The sequence below is a fragment of the Lissotriton helveticus genome, chromosome 1_1 (assembly GCF_964261635.1).
Source record: "Lissotriton helveticus chromosome 1_1, aLisHel1.1, whole genome shotgun sequence".
NCBI classification, from domain to species: domain Eukaryota; kingdom Metazoa; phylum Chordata; class Amphibia; order Caudata; family Salamandridae; genus Lissotriton; species Lissotriton helveticus.
Genome location: NC_136057.1, coordinates 1,281,028,620 through 1,281,049,937, shown reverse-complemented (window position 1 = coordinate 1,281,049,937; position 21,318 = coordinate 1,281,028,620). Strand labels below are relative to the sequence as shown.

At 48.1% G+C, this 21,318-nt stretch overlaps 1 protein-coding gene across 8 annotated transcripts in view; it reads right to left on the bottom strand.

The window, feature by feature from the left end:
* Positions 1-1,136: 1,136 nt before the first annotated feature.
* The window catches only part of PTPRZ1 (protein tyrosine phosphatase receptor type Z1), a 656,962-nt gene continuing 636,780 nt past the window's right edge, over positions 1,137-21,318 (bottom strand). For all 8 annotated transcript variants that reach the window (XM_078680698.1, XM_078680707.1, XM_078680718.1 and 5 more), the window contains 4 exons: positions 20,833-20,979; positions 7,953-8,095; positions 7,561-7,696; positions 1,137-2,029 (listed from right to left, as the gene is read on the bottom strand). In XM_078680698.1, coding sequence (XP_078536824.1) covers positions 1,889-2,029; positions 7,561-7,696; positions 7,953-8,095; positions 20,833-20,979 — 567 coding nt within the window. In that variant the 3' untranslated portion in view covers positions 1,137-1,888. The remainder of the gene's footprint in view (positions 2,030-7,560; positions 7,697-7,952; positions 8,096-20,832; positions 20,980-21,318) is intronic.

Here is a 21,318-nt window from a genome sequence, read left to right as displayed (position 1 = left end):
GGCTTTTATCAGTGAAATATGATAGATACATTAAAAGTCTGTGAAGGGCAGAAATGCACATTGTATTGCACTGTAGCATATGAGTAGCTTTCCTACCCCATTTGTGGCCTGAAACACTTTCAGAAAATAGAGTAAGTCTACTCCACTTGTGCATGATCGGCCTAGTGTGGGCATTTTGAGTAGTCTGTGTAGGAAAATAATTGGTGTTATGTGTGAAAAATGGTGACGTACTGCAGTGAACCTGTGGCTGTGTTTAGCATGGCATGAAACAGACATATTAGTGACAGAGTGATTTTTCCACATACCTACATGTTACCTAATCAAGTGTACTTTCTATTGGTGATTGAGATTAGTATGAGAACAGGGCTACACCACCGAGAAGCATAGATGTCTACTGAGACTCCCAGGAGTGGCTGAGAAAGAAATCTAGGGAGTACCAAGTACATTAAAGTAGCGGTCCATGAAGTTGATTCATGGGTATTTGGAGAGGAAACCTAAGGATATCATACTGCTGAGTTCAGTGTGTCTATAGAGTTGATTCGGGAGATGTGGAGGCAGAACCCCAATGAATGCTGCAGATACTAAACTAATGTTCTAAGGAGTCCACAGGAAGTGCAAAATATAGAAGATTGTATCGCAGAACAACTAGAACACTAATTGTGGGGTGAGAATGTGATATCTGGCAGAGTCAATGGTGAAGTCAAGTATATTTTACTTATAGTGGGTCCCGTTCTTTAATTGCACAGAAAGGATATAATTATGGGCTAGACACTATCACAAATAATTATGGGAGGTTAAAATGAATAAAAGCACTCCATCCATCACTCTGTGTTTTTCTCACAGTGAATGCCTTTACAAAAAGCAATAGCTTTGAAAATTTATAGACACTGTGGGACAATGCTTAGGCACTTCTTTCAATTGTAGATATTGTAGTGGACCAATGCTTGTGGCAAAGAGGTATCTTTAAAATCTTAGGTATTTCCACCCTTGTTCAGAGACATATATAGACAAACTCTGTGGCTGATTTTGGCAACAGCTGGATTATTTCACTGCAGTCCAAATGTCTGGGCCAAAGTCTTTGTTCTGGTATTTAAAATGACAGTGACATTACACAAATATTGGACAAGATAACACCAAGCACTAAAAATGCACTTTATTAAACAAACATTGTTTTAATTTTTCATAAAATGTTAAAAGTACAAACATGCTGAAACAGTCAATCATGTTAGGATGCAGAAAAACTGAAGCAACTAATTTATGGAAAGTAGAAGAAAACAGTTGAACACATCACTATAACAATGCCATAACATTGAACTAGAAAACTGACTCTGTAGTAAAATATAAAAATCTACAATTATAAATATAAATTTGGTCCATGGAATCACCATTACATTATTTACAATCAGTATCCAATTTTTACTACCTACGGTGTCCAACAAAGTCTTGAAATGTTTAATGTTATAGGAACAGTATTTTATTTACATTCTACCATATAAACAGTTATGTTTCTAGGAAACCCAAGAATCCCTACAAATGTTCCAATTGAAGCTGACACAAAAAGCATATTTATCATAGAGAAGCCTCTTGACATCTATAAATAAGATCAGTCGTAGGTTAAAACGTAGCCAATAGGAAACTAATACTGAAAAAAATAGCACAGTTTAACTCTAAGAAACACTGTAATATTAATCAAGTTAGCCCAGGTGTATCATGGATTACAAGAAGTCCTCAAAAAAGGCACACATTGTTAATGGTGTAAGTGAGGCAGTGGCATCATATGCAACAAAGTAATCACTAAAGGGGTGGAGGAGATTATAGTGATTGGACAGATTTTCCACATAATTTAAAAACGAGATAACTGTACTAAACTCCGGTACTCCTCGCTCAGTTAAACTAAAGATTCTAAACTTTCGGCTTCATGTCCATCTGGTAGAGTGATCCCATTGCTGTCTAGGGATGTTGGATGAGCTTCTTCCTGTCTTGTGCTCACCAGGCTTAGCATTGCTTTATAAAGGAACTGGTACTGCTCCTGTGGGATCACCAAGAAGGGTGTGTTAGCTTCATCAATCAATGATGGCAGACATGAACAGAGACTTTGACTAATATTAATTATTTTCTTTGTCACAGCATTTTCTTATGTCCGGGCTTACAGTACCCAACACAAACTTTTATTAATAATTGTTTTTTTGCTTCTATTAATAAATAGGTGTCCAATAATGGACTGCAAGTGTCAGCACAATGGCAAACTTGAAGGATAGACAAATAAGATAAACATGAATTAAAATGATTAACCCCTTCAGTGCTAATGACAAGGGTAACTCGTCATGGAGTTTCCATTGATTTCAATGGAAATTACATGAAGAAGAGCAAATACCCTTAGCATCCAAGTGGTTAATTACATTTTCTAGGATTATCATGAAACTCTGATATAAGTCCAACCTTTGTGGTCCAATATTGTACAATAATAGTTTATGATAATGTATTTTAAAAACAAAATACCAAGTGTAACTTATGCAGGACGTGCAGAGGTGAATTTGACTAGATACAGCTTGTGTAGTCAATTCACATAGTTGCTGCCTCATAGTAATTTTACTCAATTTAACGTATTTGACTGAAGCCAAAACAAAGGCAAGGGATAAAAGCATTCACCTTGAACTTAGAGACTCTGAAGAAGTTACAAAATTGGGCAAAGCTTAGCATCACCAAATCTGAGGGGAAAAAGCGTGTCATGTCTTAATGTCCACCCACCCTCAGGCTGTGCTCTTCCACTGTACTCTTCCAAGTGTGCAATTTATAGAGAAAACATGCAACTCACTCGTGGCCCCACAACATTCCACCAAGAGCAAGATTAGGGGTGAATAAATTAAAAAAGGGTGGGAAAGGAGAACAATATTGGGAATTAAAGTTACAGTTAATGCCTGACCCTCCTGTCCCAAATTCCACAGACAAGTACAATGCCAACAACCTCGTCATCAATGAAAAAATACAGACATTTCGATAGTACTTTATCAAAACCAAGCCAGCCTTTCCTCTTAGCACCACCCATTCTCATAGCATCCCACAAAGGTCATCCTTCAAAGCTCTATTTCTTGCAGATTCGGTAAAACATAATAAACTTCTTTAAAGCCACTTCCCAAGAAAACAATGATTTGTCCACGACCTTCATCAAACCTGTCTCCAGAGAAGCTCACTTACCCATACTGAACATTGTCAACAATTTCTCCCCTCAAAACATCTTCCAAGAAGCTCTCAAGACAGTTCATCTCTTCTCACTCCTGAAGAAACCCACACTACAACCTGACTACCACTGCACACATCACCTACCCTTTATCAACCAAGACCATCAGCAAAGCAGTCTATGCTCAACTCCACTATGACACCAGTTCCAACCACCTCTGGCAAAGCTCCTGATCTGTCTTCAGATCATACTGTAGGGGAGACAGCTACCTTGCACATGTTAGAATATGCTCTCCTCACCACAAATGAAGATGGCCTTTTCCTCCTGATATTGTGACACCTCTCAGCTACCTTCTGCACTTTTGACTATTTCACCCTTATCCACATTCTGAAGTCTTGAGTGGAATTCACTGGCAATAACCTTCAATGGTTCTTTTTGTATCTATGCATCAAACACCAGTGCATTCACACAGGAGCCTTCAGGTCCCAGAAGATCCCTATAACCCGAGGAGTCCCCAAAAGATCCATCTTGTGCCTCATCATTGTCAGATTTTACATAGAGCCCTTGGGTCACTACTCCCCAATAATAGCATCACAATCACACAATAAGCTGATGGTACACAGCTTTAATTGAAAGACTGCTGCACTCTAGACTTCCACACCTCAAACATTGCCTGCAACTGATCCATCGCCGACTTGATCAGCACGCACGTCCTGACCTCCACCGGCTACATCCTCCTTGGAGACCTGGACTTTCACCTTGAGAACAACAACGACAACAACTCCACAACCCTGATCGATAACCTCGCCAACCTCGGACTGAAGCAACTCGCCACAACACCCACCCACTCCGAAGCCACACGCTTGACCCCGTCTTCTCCTCAAGACTGCACGTCTCCGTCAGCCACACCACCCAACTCTTCTAGACCGACCACCTCTGCATTCACTTCGCCTTCCAGAAACCCACCACACACCCAACAGATCCCCCGCCGCTGCTGGAGCAAAATCACCGAAGACCAACTAAACACAAACCTCGCTCTCAGCCCACCCACCAAACCCTCCAACACCGACGACGCTGCCCACAGCCTCAGACGGTGGATCGAGGACTGCGCCAACACCCTTGCCCCGATGAAGAAACCCCCTCACAGAGAACCAGCAAGAGGGCCAGCTGGTTCACCCCAGAACTCCTAGCCTCCAAGCAAGCCTGCCGGAAACTAGAGAAGAAATGGCACAATGAACAAACTCCGGGCAGCCACGCAGCACACAAGGACGCCCTCCGCAACCACCACCACCTCATCAGGGTGGCCAAGAGGACCTCGTTCAAAGACCGCCTCGACAACAATGTACACAATAGCAAGGAGCTCTCCAACCCCAGCTCCAACACCAACAACATCCCGCCGTCGCAAGCCCTGTGCGACTTCCTCGCCACCTTCTTCCATCGGAAGATAGCAGACATCCACGACAGCTTCAACACCCAGACAGCCCCAATAGACATCAACATAACAGACTCTCCGCACTCCATCGACCACGATCCCTTGCTAGCCCGGGCCAGCGTGAGCATCAATGACACCATCAAGACCATGCACACAATCCACTCCGGCTCTCCGTCAGACCCATTCCCACACCACGTCTTCAACAGAGCAAGCAGCTCCATCACACACCACCTGCGCAACGTCATTAATCTCTCCCTCGAGACCACGACCTTCCTAGAGATCTGGAAAGACGCCGAGATCAACGCCCTACTCAAAAAACCTAAGGCAGACCCAAGAGACCTCAAGAACTTCCGGCCCATCTCTCTGCTCCCCTTCCCGGCCAAGGTCATTGAGAAACCCGTCAACAGACAGCTAACCCGATACCTCGAAGAAAACAGAATCCTGGACCCTTCCCAGTCAGGGTTCCGCAGCAACCACAGCACCGAGACTGCCCTCATCGCCGTCACTGATGACATCAGGACCCTGCTGGACAACGGCAGGACCGCAGCACTCATCCTCCTAGACCTCTCTGCCGCCTTCGACACCGTCTGCCACCGCACACTATGCGCACGCCTCCACGCCGCAGAGATCCAAGACAAGGCTCTGGATTGGACCACCTCCTTCCTATCCGGCAGAACCCAGAGCATCCGCCTCCCCCCATTCCGTTTCAAAGCCTCAGAGATCATCTGCGGTGTACCCCAGGGATCCTCCCTCAGCCCAACGCTGTTCAACATTTACATGGCCCCGCTCACACACGTAGCCCAACAGCACAACCTCGACATAATCTCCTACGCCGAAGACACTCAGCTGATCCTCTCCCTCACCAAGGACCCCATCACCGCCAAAGCCAACCTTCACAAAGGAATGAAGGCCGTCGCAGACTGGATGAAGACAAGCTGTCTGAAGCTGAACTCGGACAAGACAAAAGTCCTCATCCTCGGCTCCAACCCTTCAGCCTGGGACGACTCCTGGTGGCCGATGGCACTGGGGGCAGCCCCGACACCCACCGACCACGCACGCAACCTGGGAATCATCCTCGACTCAACGCTCTCAATGACCATGCAAGTCAACGCCGTCTCCTCCTCCTGCTTCAACACCCTCTGCATGCTCCGCAAGATCTACAGATGGATCCCGACAGATACAAGAAAGACAGTCACCCAGGCCCTCGTCAGCAGTAGACTCGACTACGGAAACGCCCACTACGCGGGAGCCCCGACCAAGCTCATCAAACGACTACAACGCATCCAAAACGCCTCGGCATGACTGATCCCCAACGTACCACGCCACTGCCACATCACCCCCCACCTGAGAAACCTGCACTGGCTCCCAGTCAACAAGAGGATATCTTTCAAGCTCCTCACCCACGCACACAAGGCACTCCACGAGACTGGCCCAGCCTACCTCAACAGACAGCTCTCCTTCTACATCCCCTACTGCCGGCTACGCTCTGCTGACCTCTCATGCGACACCGTCTCGCTCTTCCGAAGGACAACCACCGGTGGGAGATCCTTCTCCCACCTCGCCGCCAAGACATGGTACACCCTCCCACTGAGCCTACGACAGACCCAAGACCTGCTGACCTTCAAAAGGATACTCAAGACCTGGATGTTCGATCAGTAGCGCCCCCTCCCCCAGCACCTGGAGACCCTCGCGGGTATGTAGGGCGCTTTACAAATAATTGATTGATCCAGATCTGGATGCTCATAACAAACATGTAGTTCAAACCCTCCAATACATAAGTTGTTTGCAAAGAACAACAAGCACCTGCAACCTGGCTCAATTTCATGACCTCTTATGGCTGCAGACCCTTAGTTTAATCCAATGTCAAGTCACTTGGATTCACCTAGGATGCAGATTTCATCCTCAAGGAACACACCACCAAGGTACCAGATCTCTCTACTAAACACAGTGAAACCAGTTTCAGAGCAAACATACTCTCACATTTGGATGGCCTCTCAGACTACACACTGTCTCCCTTTTAGAGCATCCTTCACAGCACTATGCATCTCACAATGGTATGAAAACATATGCTTGCCCACATCACCCCCATTCTGATGAAACAACATGGGCTCCCTTTGCCAGCCCTCAATAACTTCAAAACTTCAAAATCAGCTCCATCATTTACAAATCAGTCAAACCCACTACCCCAGCTATCTGGCTAACATGGTCATTATTTCCAGTCGCTCTCAGCACACCCGTACCATCAGAGTGGAGATAAAGATGTATAAAAAAACAAGGCCGCAAACCTTCTCGATTTATGCACTCAGAATCGCAAACAATATTCTTGTATCCATAAGGGCAAACTTAGCGCTGCTCCAGTTTAGGAAAGAATTGAGACTTACCTTTTTAAAGAACACTACATGACGATGCAGTAACAGTCAACTTCTACCAAGACTCAACCCTTCTCTTCAATCATCTTATGATGGTATCTTTGACTTTGATCCTGTACACTTCATTTTTCCACCATTGTGCACCAACAATCAGGACATAACTTGCTTAAACTTTTATGTTCCATCTTCCCTCCACCCAACTTGTGCTCTTGAAGTAAAACTTCAAAGATTATCCTAGTTGTGCAGAAATAGACTTATTACCACATATGGATCTAACTTGCAGGCTATGTGGTTAGCTTTGGCTGAAGCTAAAATGATTTAATTGAATGTGTTCTTGCTGTGGCCCTCACTGAATCTGTCACTTTTGAACAGAGCAACATACCCTTTCTTTTTTTTTTGTATTGACCTCTATTCTGACAGGTCCCATTCACTCTTGCGAGAAAAATCTTCTGCAAGGAAAGTCTTGAAAATGTAAAAAATCTTTGCAACCTTTACAAAAGCATGCTGCTTGTAAAGTTTACAAGCAATATATGCATTTTACCCACCCCTTCTCTTCACGGCAACATATGTCTTTTACATACCGCATCTGTAAAGACTCCTGGCCTCATCATATTAATCATCTTGGCCACCAGGTAGACATCCATAGAATTTTCAGTTTCTAGTTGGTGCATGAGTGTAGTCAGCGCACAGAAGTTCCCTGCCGTAACGCCACCGAACCTTGAAAGAACACAACAAATTTAGAAATAATGCATCAGAAATGAATATTCTATTCTAAAGCAATGTGAAATGTAATGATGATTCTAAAAATATAGAAAAAACTCAAGATGTGAGCTATGCTTGGCATTATCTGCGGTGACCACAAGCTCTTCCTACATGTACCAGTGTCAGAGTAGACTATTTGCAAGTGTGGTTAACAAAAGGAATAAATTACTCTGTACACTTCCGCGATACACACTGGACAAAGAGTGCTTACTCATCATGGACGATCACTGGGCCATCTCTACTGGACGATTCTTCTGCAATTACTCTTAAAAGTTCAAAGGTTTTGCTGATCGGACTATCAGGATTCGGCCATTTCGGACACTGAAAATGTCTTACTTCAAGTACATAATCATCCTGTGAAAAAATAAAGGGCATTTTCAAACAATATTCTTTTTTTATGAGTAGCTGAAAGAGTGCATTTCTTCTCTTGGCTGAATGCTTACAATGGATCCCTTGATAAACATTTCATGTGCAGTGTGCTATGTAGGCAGAAGAAACTTTGCTTACATTCTTATTGACTGTTGCTGGAAACCTTTAGTTGAGATAGGGCACATCGTTCATGGCATACAGGTCCTGATTACCAACGCCCTGGAGGCTGGTGTGCAATTTATCACATTTAATAAAGTACATTACCCAGAGAATTAGAATGTATCAGGCGTGATAAAAAGCACCTATGACAAGTTGACCCCTGACAATGGGGAATAACATGGGAGGTTTGGTGCTTTCTGCACCAAAATCTGTAGTCCTGTTTTCTTCTGGGCGTGGTTCTTTATTAACTTAACTTGCTGAAGCTGAACAGGGTGAACACTTCAAGACTGTGAAGTATCCAGAGAAAAGATAACAGTAGCATCCGCGCACTTTGAAAGTAGTGCATTTTAGAGGTGCCCAGAATGCATGAAACAAGTCTGACACATACTTGCAAGCAGACTATAAAATACTATTGCCTTTCACCTCCACGTCTGACTAATACAAGTGTTTATCTATCTTCACCTCGTCAAATAGAAAACTCCACATTTGAGGTGGGTGATAGGGTTCTACAGTAGGGCGATTCCATGCCTGACTATTCCCAAATAAAAAAAAATTATGAACTTTAACACACCTACTGGATGGGGAGGCACAGAAATTGTTGAGGAAGTGGAGGGGACCTACTCATTGTATGCCAGAGGGGTCTCCATGTAGGTTGCTCTAGGGTTCGCATTTAAGCATTGCAGTCATATGGCAGATATAAAGTGGAGATTTGTTTTTTTGCCATGGCCTATTAGATGGTGTGGAGATGTGTCTTTGTAATATCTATGCCCCAACACTGATGAAGGTAACTTTTTTGCATCCTTAGAAACTGAACTTTTGCCCTATGTGGGCATGCCCATTGTTTGGGCAGAGGACTTCAACTGTGTCCTTGATAGAAATATGGATCGGGACCCACGTAAGTTGGGGAGCCAACCAAATATGGCGCTGAGTTTGCGGGAAACTAGGAGTACACTGTAATGTGTCGATTTATGGCAGGAGCTCCACCCGACAATTAGGGAAAATTCTTGGTGCACCCCCAGACACCACACCAAAAGGCGAAAGGACCAGTTTCTATTATCTACTTACGGTACAATTAATGTTCGAGGCACAAGCGATCATGTGCGCTTTCTTTCGGATCATGCTCCTTTACCTATTGAATGTGGTCTGGGGGGACACAGGCCTCATGTTCCATTGTGGAGACTCTGTTCAGAGTCTTTTGGGGACCCGAAATATAGAGTGGACATTCAGCTTGCCTTGCAGGGTTATTTTGAGACTAGTTGGAACTCAGAGACATCTTGGGGTACACAGTGGGGAATCTGTAACGTGGTAGTGCTTGGGGAGAGCCTTAATAAGGTGTACAGACTCATAGGAAGATGGAGCCGGGCTCCAGATGGTGAAGGTGCAATTGGCTCAGCTCCAGGACCCGGTGGCGGAGGGGGCGGGTAGGAAGGAGTGGCTCTAGTGGAGGCCCATAGACAAGTTACTGACATGTGGGACCTGCTGGACTGTCATGTGCGGCAGGACTATTGTCAGCTCCTACACAGAGTGGGTGAACAGTCGGGGGCATGTTGGCCTGGTTACTGAAGCGGGAACAACCACCCCCCTCCTGGTTCCCTCTTGACTGGAGCAGAGGGGGCGATGGTGATGGATTAAACAGCGAATAATTTAGCTCTGCGGGACAATCTGCAGAGTTTTTTCGAGGCTCCTCTAGGTCCTCTAGGTGAGGAGGTACATTGTATGGAAAGATTTCTAGACGAGGTCTCAATCCCTCAACTGCTGGTGGAACATAGGAAGTGCCTCAATGAGGAGTTACCATTGGAGGAACTGCAAGAGGCCCTCTGACACATGGCTAGGGGGAAATGCCTGAGGCCGTATGGTCTTCCAGTGGAGTTTTTTCAAGCATACTCTGCAGATCTCTGCAGAAGTCGACTTGTCGCTAGTTCGGGACTGGCTTCTGACAAGATTTGAGGAGCTTGCCCCTCGGAAGCCGGCCAGGACAGCCCCCTGTCAGGACTCTGCTCCTTGGTTCACCGCTACTCTACGGAAAGCGCGCCAGGACTGCAAAAGGTTTGAAAGGCTCTGGCGGCGCAGATATGCGCCTGAGGAGAAATTGAAGTACAGGGGTGCGATAAAATCATATCACAAACAGATTGCCGAAGCTAAAAAGATCTACTTCGAGCATAGAATAGACCAGGCTGATAATACGAGCCGGGAACTATTCCGAATTGTGAAGGAATTTGTGGAGCCGGTGGCGGGCGCCAGGGTACACTCCCACACAGAGGAGTGGATCAGGCAGCTTGCTGATTTCTTTGTGGATAAGATCCGTAAGATTCAGGACTCATTCGATCGGGTGGGGTCTCTGAAAGTGGCTGCGGTTTTGGAAAGTGATCTGAAGGTCCTTCCATCTGCTGCAGCTGAGTCGGGGCTCACTCTTTCGATGTTTCCCCCGATTTCCTGCGAATCCTCTCTGGAGCTGCTCTCCCGGTTGAAATCTGGATCCCCCTTGGATGCGTGTCCGGCTAAATGCCTGAGCTCGGTGGCGCCAGCTATTAACAACTTGCTGAACCCCCTGCTCAACATGTCTCTGAGCTCTGGAGTGGTCCCCAGAGAGTGGAAGCATGCTCTTATTCTCCCGCTCATCAAGAAACCTCTGCTTGACCCTTTACAGTTGGCCAACTATAGACCAATCTCCCTCCTCCCCGCTTTGGCGAAGGTGGCGGAAAAACATGTTCAGCATACTCTTATCACCTTTATTGAGAATAACAAACTGCTGCATGACTCCCAATCTGGTTTCCGTGCCAATTACAGCACGGAGACAGCTCTTGTGAAGGTGACCGACGCCATCAGGGAAACGCTTGATCTGGGGGGAAAGGCTATGCTGGTCCTACTGGACCTGTCGGCGGCTTTCGACACCGTCCCACACGCTGGCCTCCTTTTAAGACTCAAGGAGGTAGGATTGCGGGGGACGGTGTTGGATTGGTTTCAATCCTTCTTAGCCGACCGTCGACAGGTGATCTGGGCTCCACCGTTCTCCGCGGAAATGCCTTCGCTAGAGGTGGGGGTGCCTCAAGGATCTATCTTGAGCCCCACCATATTTAACATTTATATGGCCCCTTTGGCGAAGGTCGCGGAGGCATTTGGAGCCCGGGTCATCTCTTACGCTGATGACACCCAGCTCCTGTTTACCTGCAGGAAGGGAGAGGTTTTTGATGGCGGCAGAATTAGAGACTGTCTGAGTGCTGTCTTTGCATGGTTTCAGCACCAGAGCCTGAAATGTAACTCGGATAAATCCGAGTTGCTCTTTTTTGGCTGCGTTGAGGACCCTGGCTGGAAATCGTGGTGGCCTCCTGATATGTTCCCTCCTGAGAAACCCTCCTCCCAAGTAAAAAATCTGGGTGTGGTGTTTGACGACAGTCTCTCTTTTCGTCCCCACATCACGGGCTTGGCGGGGAAATGCTTCGGCATTCTGAAGATGGTGAGGAAATTTCTCCCACTGCTCTCCTTACAATATCGCAAGAATATCGTGCAAGCACTTGTGGGCTCGCGTTTAGATTACGCTAACGCACTTTTCTCAGGACTGCCTAAATATCTGGTGTCCAGATTACAAACTGTCCAAAACTCGGCGGCCAGAGCCATCTTTGGCCTTCCACGGAGAGCTAGCGCCTCTCTATTGCGCGGCAGGCTGCATTGGCTATCTATCCCTTGCAGAATTAGGTTTAAGGTCCTCACGTTGGCGTTTAAAGCCCTCCACTTCACGGGCCCGGCTTACCTCAGGAAGCGTATTGCTTTTTACGTTCCCCGGAGGAGTTTGAGATCTGCTGACCTGGCGAAAGTGGAGGTACCAGTGATCAAACGTGTGCGGATGGGAGGCCGGACTTTCCAGTTCATGGCGGCCAGTTTGTGGAATGAGCTTCCTTTGTCGCTCCGCAAGGCTAATAATCTTCTGGCTTTTAGAAAAGAGCTCAAGACGGTCCTCTTTTCTGCCTAACCAGTGTGTCTATAGTGTTTCTGCCTCTGGGTTTTCTTGGTTATGTTCAGGACTCTCTGTCAAAGCGCCGGGACACCCGCTCCGGGTAGCCGTGCGCTCAAGAAATATAGTCTTAACATCTTCTCCCTAAATTCCTAGAAACCCTACAGGAGGCAAAGGTGACTGGCATCTTAACCTACCATATGATGGAGGCCCAAATAAATATGCTACTCAAACCCAGTAAAGAACAGACAGACCCCGGTTCATACCACGCATTATCCATGCTCAACATTGCTGTTAAGTTGCTAGTGAAGGTCCTTTCAGTGCGGCTGGGCTGGGTGGTAAACCACTTGACACACACGGATCAGTGTGGCTTCATGCCTGGGAGGGGCACCTACATGAACTTGCAGAGACTCTTGCATGTTATGCATGCTACTTGGGAGACTGAAGGGGAGGGAGTACTGGTGGCATTAGACAGAAAACGCTTCTAACATCCTTTTCCGGATGTATCTGTAAAAGGTTCTGCAGACGATGGGGTTTGGCCCGAGATATTTATCATGTGTCTGTCTCTTGTATACAGAGTCCAGGGTGAGGAACTGTACAGGCCACGTGGTATTAGAGGTTTTTAACATTGAGAGGGGTAAGAGATAGGGTAGCCCGCTGTCCCCGCTCCTGTTCGCGCTAGCCATGAGGCCGCTGGCAATTAATCAGAGGGACGAACTCCTTGACTGGGGAATCCGGGTGGGGGACACCACTCATGTGGTGTCTATGTATGCGGATGATACTTCCTGTATATGTCTGACCCTGAAAGGTCAGTACCATATCTTTTATGACTTATGACAGCATTCGGGAGGGTGTCAGGCCTTTGTGTTAACAGACGCAAAATGGTACCTTTATCCTTGGTGTGTAGGAACATGGCGGATCTTCTAGCGGTGGGTCTCCCTTAGGATTTGGACAAGTTTTGATACCTCTGTATTCAGATAACAGACAACAAATGTTGGGAATATAAGCTTAACATGGGGATGTTTGTAGAAGGCCTAAATGGCTTCCATTGCGTCCGACTGGAAATCCTAAAACTAGATTTGGCTGAGGGTGGGCTGGGATTCCCAGATTTTCAGCGGTACTACTTCATGGGATTGCTTTAGTTTGCAGCATTGTGGTGCGATGATGGTCCTTACGGGGAAAAGAAACTAGAAAGCCTAGTACCGGTGGATGACCTTCTGAAATTCCTCATGGAGTGCAGTAGCGTACCAATGGGCACACCGTTTATAGTATCACGTTGCACAGGCGTGCGTCCTGAGGCAAGCACCTTTTGCGCGGCTTCTTCCTATCTGGTGGCTCAAGCCTTTTCTGCGAATTCATGCCTCCATGGACGTTACACAGTGGATGTGCGATGGCCGCCAGATAGTAGGAGACCTCTACTCGAATGGTTCCTTTGTGAGTCTTGTGGAAGCCGGGAAGCTGTTCAGTATTGGTGCTGGGCACTTTTTACAATATGCAAGCATATCTTGAACAGTCTATGAGATATGGGTGGACTTCCCCAAGGAGCCTCACGAGTCAGAGGTGTTGCAGGTGCTGCTGAATCCGGGCTCCCATAGGGGCCCCAACTACTGCCTGTATGCAGCCCTAAAAAATGACAGACAGATTAACGTAACGTCTGTCCGGCATCGGTGGGAGGAGGCCTTAGATGCCTCACTCACAAATGTTGAGTTGAAACATGCCCAGGTGCAAGTACAGGAGACTGCCAGAAACACCAGGTTTAAGCTCACGCAGGTTGATTATCTACATAGGGCTTATCTGACGCCCCAGAGTCTCCATAGGGTTTACCTCCGCGAGGCTGGCTGTATGTGTTCAATGCGGTGAGACCCTTACAGATTTCATACAGATGGGATGGAGTTTTCGCATGCTGGAGGCTTACTGGACTCGGATGCTGTGCACGATGGCCTTAATAACCAGGGCTGGCCCAGTACTGATGATCCAACTTTGCCTCCTGGGCAATCTACCACTACCTAAGGAAGGTAGAAAAATTAAATACAGGTTCGATCAATTGCAATTAGTGCTGGCAAGATGCCGGGTTGCTATTCAGTGGGCACAGGCGACACCACCGAAGTGGAGTAAGTGGGGAGAAGATGTACTGGAGTGGGCGGTGGCAGAGGAGTGTCACCTCTGGAGAATTCGTACTGACGAGCATGCAGAAAGGGATTTCGGATATGTGACTGATATGGTGGACCGCTTGGGTGACATTGATGCAGTGATAGAAAACTCGGTTCTGGTGGCCCTGGAGTCCGCGGGTAGTTGTTTATCAGAAATGAGTTGTAGGACATGATAAATGATGAAAAGTATGGCAGGTATTTGGCTGGGTCGGTGGAGGCGAGTGTGTGCTGCCACCCCTACCCCCTCCCCCTCCCCCCCATTGCTCTCACACTCTGTCTATGCAGAATATGTGTCTGATATTGATTTGTTTTTAGACATGGGGTGCCTGACCTCCTGTCCTTCCTTCCCCTGTATTGCATCACAAATGACTAAGCTATGTATGCTGTTACTTGAAATACGACCAACTTGGGGTTCTACTGTATTTACACTGCAATTATTAAGATTACGGTCTTGGATCGGTGTGTTTTTGTATTAGAGAAATCGGATGTTAAAAATCGCTAATAGGGGGAGGAGCTTCGCGGGCATCCAAGATGGTCGTGTGAGCAGAGGGCTCCCGAGACCCGCGCCACCCTTCACGCATATCCTGTCTACATCCTGATTCCGACAACGGGCTTTTGAAGACGTACTCTTGCTGATCACGACGGACCTTTCAGCATTCTGATCGGACATTGGGGTCCACTTTTGTGTCGCTTCGAACTTTGCGGCCTTCCCCGAGTCCGGACTGGGGTCTTGCTTAGCTTCGCCAGCCGTGGAGTAGTTGAACAACAACGGCCGAGGGAGCCTTCCTCTGGGGGCTCCCCCTCTTCACTTTCGGTTTCGATTTCCTACTACCGGCTCGACTTGGCTGTAACGTCTCCTGGACTTTCCCTGGTCAGTCGGCAACGTGAGTGGGCTCCTGGCCTCTCATTTCCCTCACTGACACTACTGCCTAAGCTGCTTCCAACCAGTTTCACTGTCCTCGACTACGTCTTGTTCGGCCATTTTCACCAGGTCTCGCGGACCCCTCCGGGGCCCGTTTTCCACCATGGCTGGCAATCCAGATGCGGAGCGACGGAAGGGCAAAACTCCCCACCGTGGAGGACAGACCCAAACTAATATTCTGGACCACTATTCCAATCCGAAGGGGTCCCCCGGTGGAGTTAGCCGCAAGCCTGATGATCTTAAAGCTGCCTCTGGTACGGCGCCCGAACTATCGCTGCAGGATCTGATGAGTGCTATCACGAACATGGAGGCCTCCATGGGGAAGCAGTACGCAGCACTTGCCTCCAAGATCGACACGGTGGCAGTTGACGTTACTTTGATAAGGGCTGACCTGGCCAAGACCAACGAGAGGGTCAGAGACTTGGATATTAAGACCTCCAGTCTGATCACTGATGTAACGGACGTTCAAACTGAGATTGGGAACCTGCGCTCGTCTCGAGACGCGTTGGCCCGACGCCTGGACGACTATGAAAATAGGTCCCGTCGCAACAACGTCCGCATTATTGGGGTCCCTGAAAATCCAGAGGCCCTGGCGACCGACCTCCTGGTTGAAGATCTGGTCTCCAACTATCTTGCTCCCTCTGGTCTCACGAAATTCTTTGCCGTTGAGCGTGCACACAGAGTTCCGGGCGGCAAGGTCCAGCCGGGCGCCCCCCCGAGACCCATAATCGCTCGACTGTTCCACTTCAGGGACAGGGATATTATCCTGCAAGCGTCTCGAGACAAGGGCCCGGTGACTTTCGAAAACACCACCGTGCACTTTTACCCGGATTTCTCTCCACATGTCCAGAGGCAGAGAATGGGATTCCAGGGGGTCAAGAGGCGGCTCCGAGACCTGGGCCTCAAGTATGCAATGTTGTTTCCTACTAGACTTCGCATCGAGTATGGTGAAAGGACGCTCTTTTTTGATCGTCCGGACTGTGTCAGTGACTGGCTGGACACATTACCTAAAAGGGACGCTTCTACTGAATACCCCGGCGGCGCCGAGGGTGGACTGCATCAACAGGAGTGACCGGTGGATCCGGATGCCGGATGCCTGAACTTTCCAACGTTGCCAGCTGAGTTCGGACACTGATTGTTGTTTTGGGGTGGCGGGGGCGACGGGGTCTTTTCCTCCTCTAGGGGTCTTTGTGTAGATTAGTTTTTTCATGGGGCGACAGGCACGCTGAAAGTTGGGGTGCAGGGTGGGGGGAGTTGTAACGGGTTTCGGGTTGGGGGGGTGGGGAGTTGTGTGTGGAACTGTTTTTATTCACAAGGCTTTCAATTGTTTTTCTTTCATTCTGCTGGTCTTTTGATGTCCTGTGTGGGGCACTCTACCTCTTCTGGGGGATGGGGGGCGGCGAATTGAGACTGTTGTCATGGTATGAACGGGCTGGGAGACAGAATCAAGCGAGGGGTTGTGCTGCAGTACCTTAAGCGCCACTCCCCCGATGTAGTTCTCCTACAGGAGACGCATCTTATAGGTAACACTTGCCGTGCGCTGAATAGACGGGGATACCGCCTTGTTGCTCACTCTGGTTTCTCCTCGGGCTCTAGGGGGGCTGGTATTCTCATTCGGTCTTCTCTTCCTTTGGAGATTGACGAGGTCACTCTCGATGATAGAGGGCGCTATGCAGCGCTTACGGGACGGTGGGAGGGGAAAATGGTGTCCATTCTTTCTGTGTATGTCCCCCGGGCCTGCAGGCTGCTACTTATGCTGACTTGGGTAGGGTCTTGTTGGGTTTGCCCGAGGGTCTTCTTATACTTGGAGGGGACTTTAACTCCGTTGTCTCTGGCACTGCCGATCGTTTTCCCCCCAGGGACCTGGCTGGATCCCATCTGTGGTTGGGCGATTTTATTGACACCTTTGGGCTAGTAGATAGCTGGCGTTTATTGCACCCCACATCGCTCCAGTATACCTTTCACTCTGGAGCGCATGGTAGTCTCTCCAGACTTGACTATTTCTTGATGCCTTCTGCCCAGTCCTCCTCTATTGGTGAGATCCGTCACCTTCCCAGGGGTATATCTGATCACTCCCCCTTGTGGCTTTCTTTTTCTGTGGGAGGGGGAGGTGCGGGCAGAGTGGCTCCTATTAACCCCTGGTATCTTCAGGACCCGAAGATTCGCTCCGACCTTGTTAAGGCTGTGGATCATTATTTTGATGACAATGTTGGATCTGTGCCTTCTTCTGTGTCTGTTTGAGAAGCTTTTAAGACAGTAATTCGTGGGCACTCTCTCTCATTGATTGCTGCTGCCAAAAAGGCCAAAAGTGGGGACCTGGTACGCCTGGAAACCGAGATAGCGGCACTGGAGAGTGATCTTGGGACTGGTGAAACACGTTCAAAACTGCACTCTCTCAGTCTGAAACAGGCAGATTACAAATCAATTGTCACTGATGCGGCTAAAGTGATGCACAGGGAACAGCAGGGGAGACTGTATGACGTTGGAGACAAGGCAGGTAAATTGATTGCGTGGCTGGATAGGAAGGAAAGGGTGAATCGTGTTGTCCCGGTTATTGAGAGGTTGGATGGTGTGTGTGTTACCGACCCAGCGGGGATTGTGGAGTGTTTTGTCGACCATTTTGAAACTGTGTATGCATCTGTTTGTGATAGAGACGAGGAGGACTCTCGGTTGTTGCTTCGGGACATTTCGTTGCCCTGTCTCTCTGACGAGGACAGAGTTGCCCTGGATGCACCTCTTACTGTGGAGGAGATAGCGGATGCTATACGCTCTCTCCGCTCTGGCAAGGCACTGGGCCCCAATGGTTTGCCCATTGAACTTTATAAATTACGACCTGACAAAATGGCGCCCCACTTGAAGAATATGTTCCTCGAGGCCCTCGAGTCTGGCTCTCTTCCCGTTGATCAGCGTCTCGCCACCATCGTAGTGATTCCTAAGGAGGGTAAGCCCCGGAATGGGTGTGCCTCATATAGGCCTATCTCCCTGCTCAATGCGGAACCTAAAATTCTGGCTAAATTGTTGGCTAATCGGCTGATCATGGTGATCGGGGACCTGATCCACCCAGATCAGTCCGGGTTCATCCCCCATCGTAACACCGCTCTCAATCTTTGAAGACTCAACGGTGTTCTCGCGAGGGCTGCGACTCTCACTGAGCCGGCCATTTTGGCTTCTCTCGACGCCACGATGGCCTTCGACACCATCGAATGGCCTTACCTGTGGGCGGCCCTCGCGAAGTTTGGTTTTGGTCCCGGGTTCATTAATTGGGTCAAACTCCTCTACGAGCAGCCTCTCGCCCAAGTGGTGGTCAATGGACGGGCGTCCGGTGTCTTTTCACTGGGGCGTGGTACTCGGCAGGGTTGACCGCTGTCCCCGTTGCTTTTCGCGCTCGCGCTGGAGCCTTTAGCGGAATGGCTCCGTTGGGAGCCTTCCATGAAGGGTATCCGGTGGGCTCCCGATTTTGAGGATCGTGTCTCGCTTTATGCGGACGACATTCCCTTATACCTGACTTCTCCCCGGAAATCGTTAAACGTGCTGTTCGATGTTCTCACCTCCTTCGGAAAGAACTCAGGACTTGTCATTAATTGGACTAAGTCCTGTGTCTATGTCTTGGCGGGGGGTCTCCCGTGCCTCGTAGATTCCCTATTCAAGTAGCTGAGACTGGTTTCAAATATCTGGGGATACATGTATCACTGGATCCCGCCATTCGCTATGAACGTAATCTGCTGCCCCCTCTCCAGCGACTAAAGCTCGATGTTGCACGTTGGCGTCGGCTGCCGCTCTCACCGCTTGGTCGGGCGGCTCTTTTCAAAATGATGTCGCTGCCCCGTTTTTTGTATGCTCTTCAAAATTTCTTTGATTTCGTGCCCTCTCGTTATTTCCGGGAGGTGGAGAGCCTACAGAGACAGCTGATATGGGACGGCAGGGCGCGCATTGCTTTGTCAAAACTCACGCTCCCGTGGTACGACGGTGGTATCGCCCTCCCCGATATCAAGCGCTATTACTGGGCCTCCCAATTAAGTGCGGTCAACCATGCAACCTACGTCCCAGATCCCGCTCCTGCTTTTGCTATGGACAGACACCTATTGCCAGGGGGGAACTTCAATAGGGCGTTGTATTCCAGGGGGCCCTGTAGAGTGCTTACTGGACCGACTAAAGTTGCCGTGCGGGTGTGGCATGATGCGACTGCGGCCTTGGGTTGGAAAGACCGGTTCTCGTGTGCGACTCCTCTGTATGACTCTGCGTGTTTGGGTAATCTATGGCGTACGAAAGGCTTTGATAAATGGGATATGATTGGAATTGCTAAAGTGGGGGATCTTTGGTCCAAGGGCAACGTTAAGTCTTTCGAGGCGCTTCGGGCGGAGTTCGAACTTAGTGATAGGGAGTTCTTCAGGTACGCTCAGGTCCGACATGCCCTCCTCTCACTCTTCGCGGTGGGCACGGACATTCCTGAGTCCTCTCCCCTAGAAGACCGTATCCTTGACGGGCATGTACCTGACAGTACTATTTCACTAATTTACAAAAAACTGATTTACAATAGGGCGGACCAGCTGGTCCGCCTCAGGGCCTCATGGATCGCGGATGGCCTGGAACTCGACGACGAGGACTGGCAGTCCGCTGTGTCCTCACCGAAAGAAGTTGCCATACCTGCACGCCTCAGGTTTGTTCAGCTCAAGATCCTCCACCGGGTGTATGTTACGGGCCCGAGTCTGGTGAGAATGGGGTTTGCCTCTGACGACCTATGTAAGCGTGGATGCGGTATGTCTGGTACCTTTCTTCATATCTTGTGGGAATGCCCGGAAGTGGCCGATTTCTGGTCCCGCGTGCATGACATCATGGGGAGGGTAACTGGGGTGGCTCTACTACCCGAGGCCCGACGCTGCTTATTGAATGTCTGGGAGCCTAATGATTACAACGTGGCGCAAACCGCCTGGGCGACCCTTTGCAATATGATCGCCAAAAGGGATATCGCACAGCTCTGGGGTTCCAGTAAACCTCCAACTGTTACATCGTGGGCAGAGAATGTCGATTGGTGTATGTTTCGCGAGAAGACTGTGTATGTGTCTCGTGGCAGACCCAGGAGGTGGAGCAGAGTCTGGTCGCAATGGAACGCATACCGTGGGGACATATGCACTCCCCCTCAAGACTTGTCGTTTGACGAAGTAGTATCCCCCTGATTGACATTCCCCATTTTTGTCATAATGCTTGCTTTTGGTTTCTTTGCTGCCCCCCCCTTCCCCTAAGTTACACTATGCAATGTATCTTATGCATCATCGCTGGGTAGCCTTCACATGGACAGTAGACCGTACCGTTGATTCTTTATTGCCTTGTGTATTCTTGTTGTTGTTGTTATTATAATTTCAATTAAAAAAAATTAAAAAATTTAAAAAAAAATCGCTAATAAAGAAATAATAATAAAAATAGGATGAACTTTAGTTTTCCATGCGTTTCTGCGAACATCTGAAATATCTGTCCCTCAGCATTAATAAGAATTCCAAATCTCCTTTTGTTTAATTAGTAATTCAGTCCATTCATAGCTGGTTACCTGTGTTGCTTCTAAGATAAAGTCGTGGATGACAAGTTGCTCTTCATTAGAGAGACATATGTGGTCTTCTCCAATCATGGTTACCATGAAACTCTCACAGTTCATCGGTTCATCTTTGTTTGGCCAGTAGACAAATTCATTTTCTGCCTGTTAAAACATACACAATTGTACTTTATAGGTCTGTAAAGCTTTTTGAGAAGCAAGTTTGGGTCATAAAAAATATAAATTCGTGTTAGGATATTAGTGATGGTTATGTCAGCATTGTCCTTGCCTCTTCACATATTACATTACTCACAGTGCCTTGAATATTACTACAGTTCACAGTGCAATAGATTAAAAACTGTCAACTCAATAGAGGCCTAATGTTTGTTGCATGGATAGGAAAGGTGAACAGGATTATTATACATATTTGAAACACACCTTAAACATACCATTGTTTAAATGACAACACAAAATGTACATCTGGGCCACCGTTACAAGTCCAGG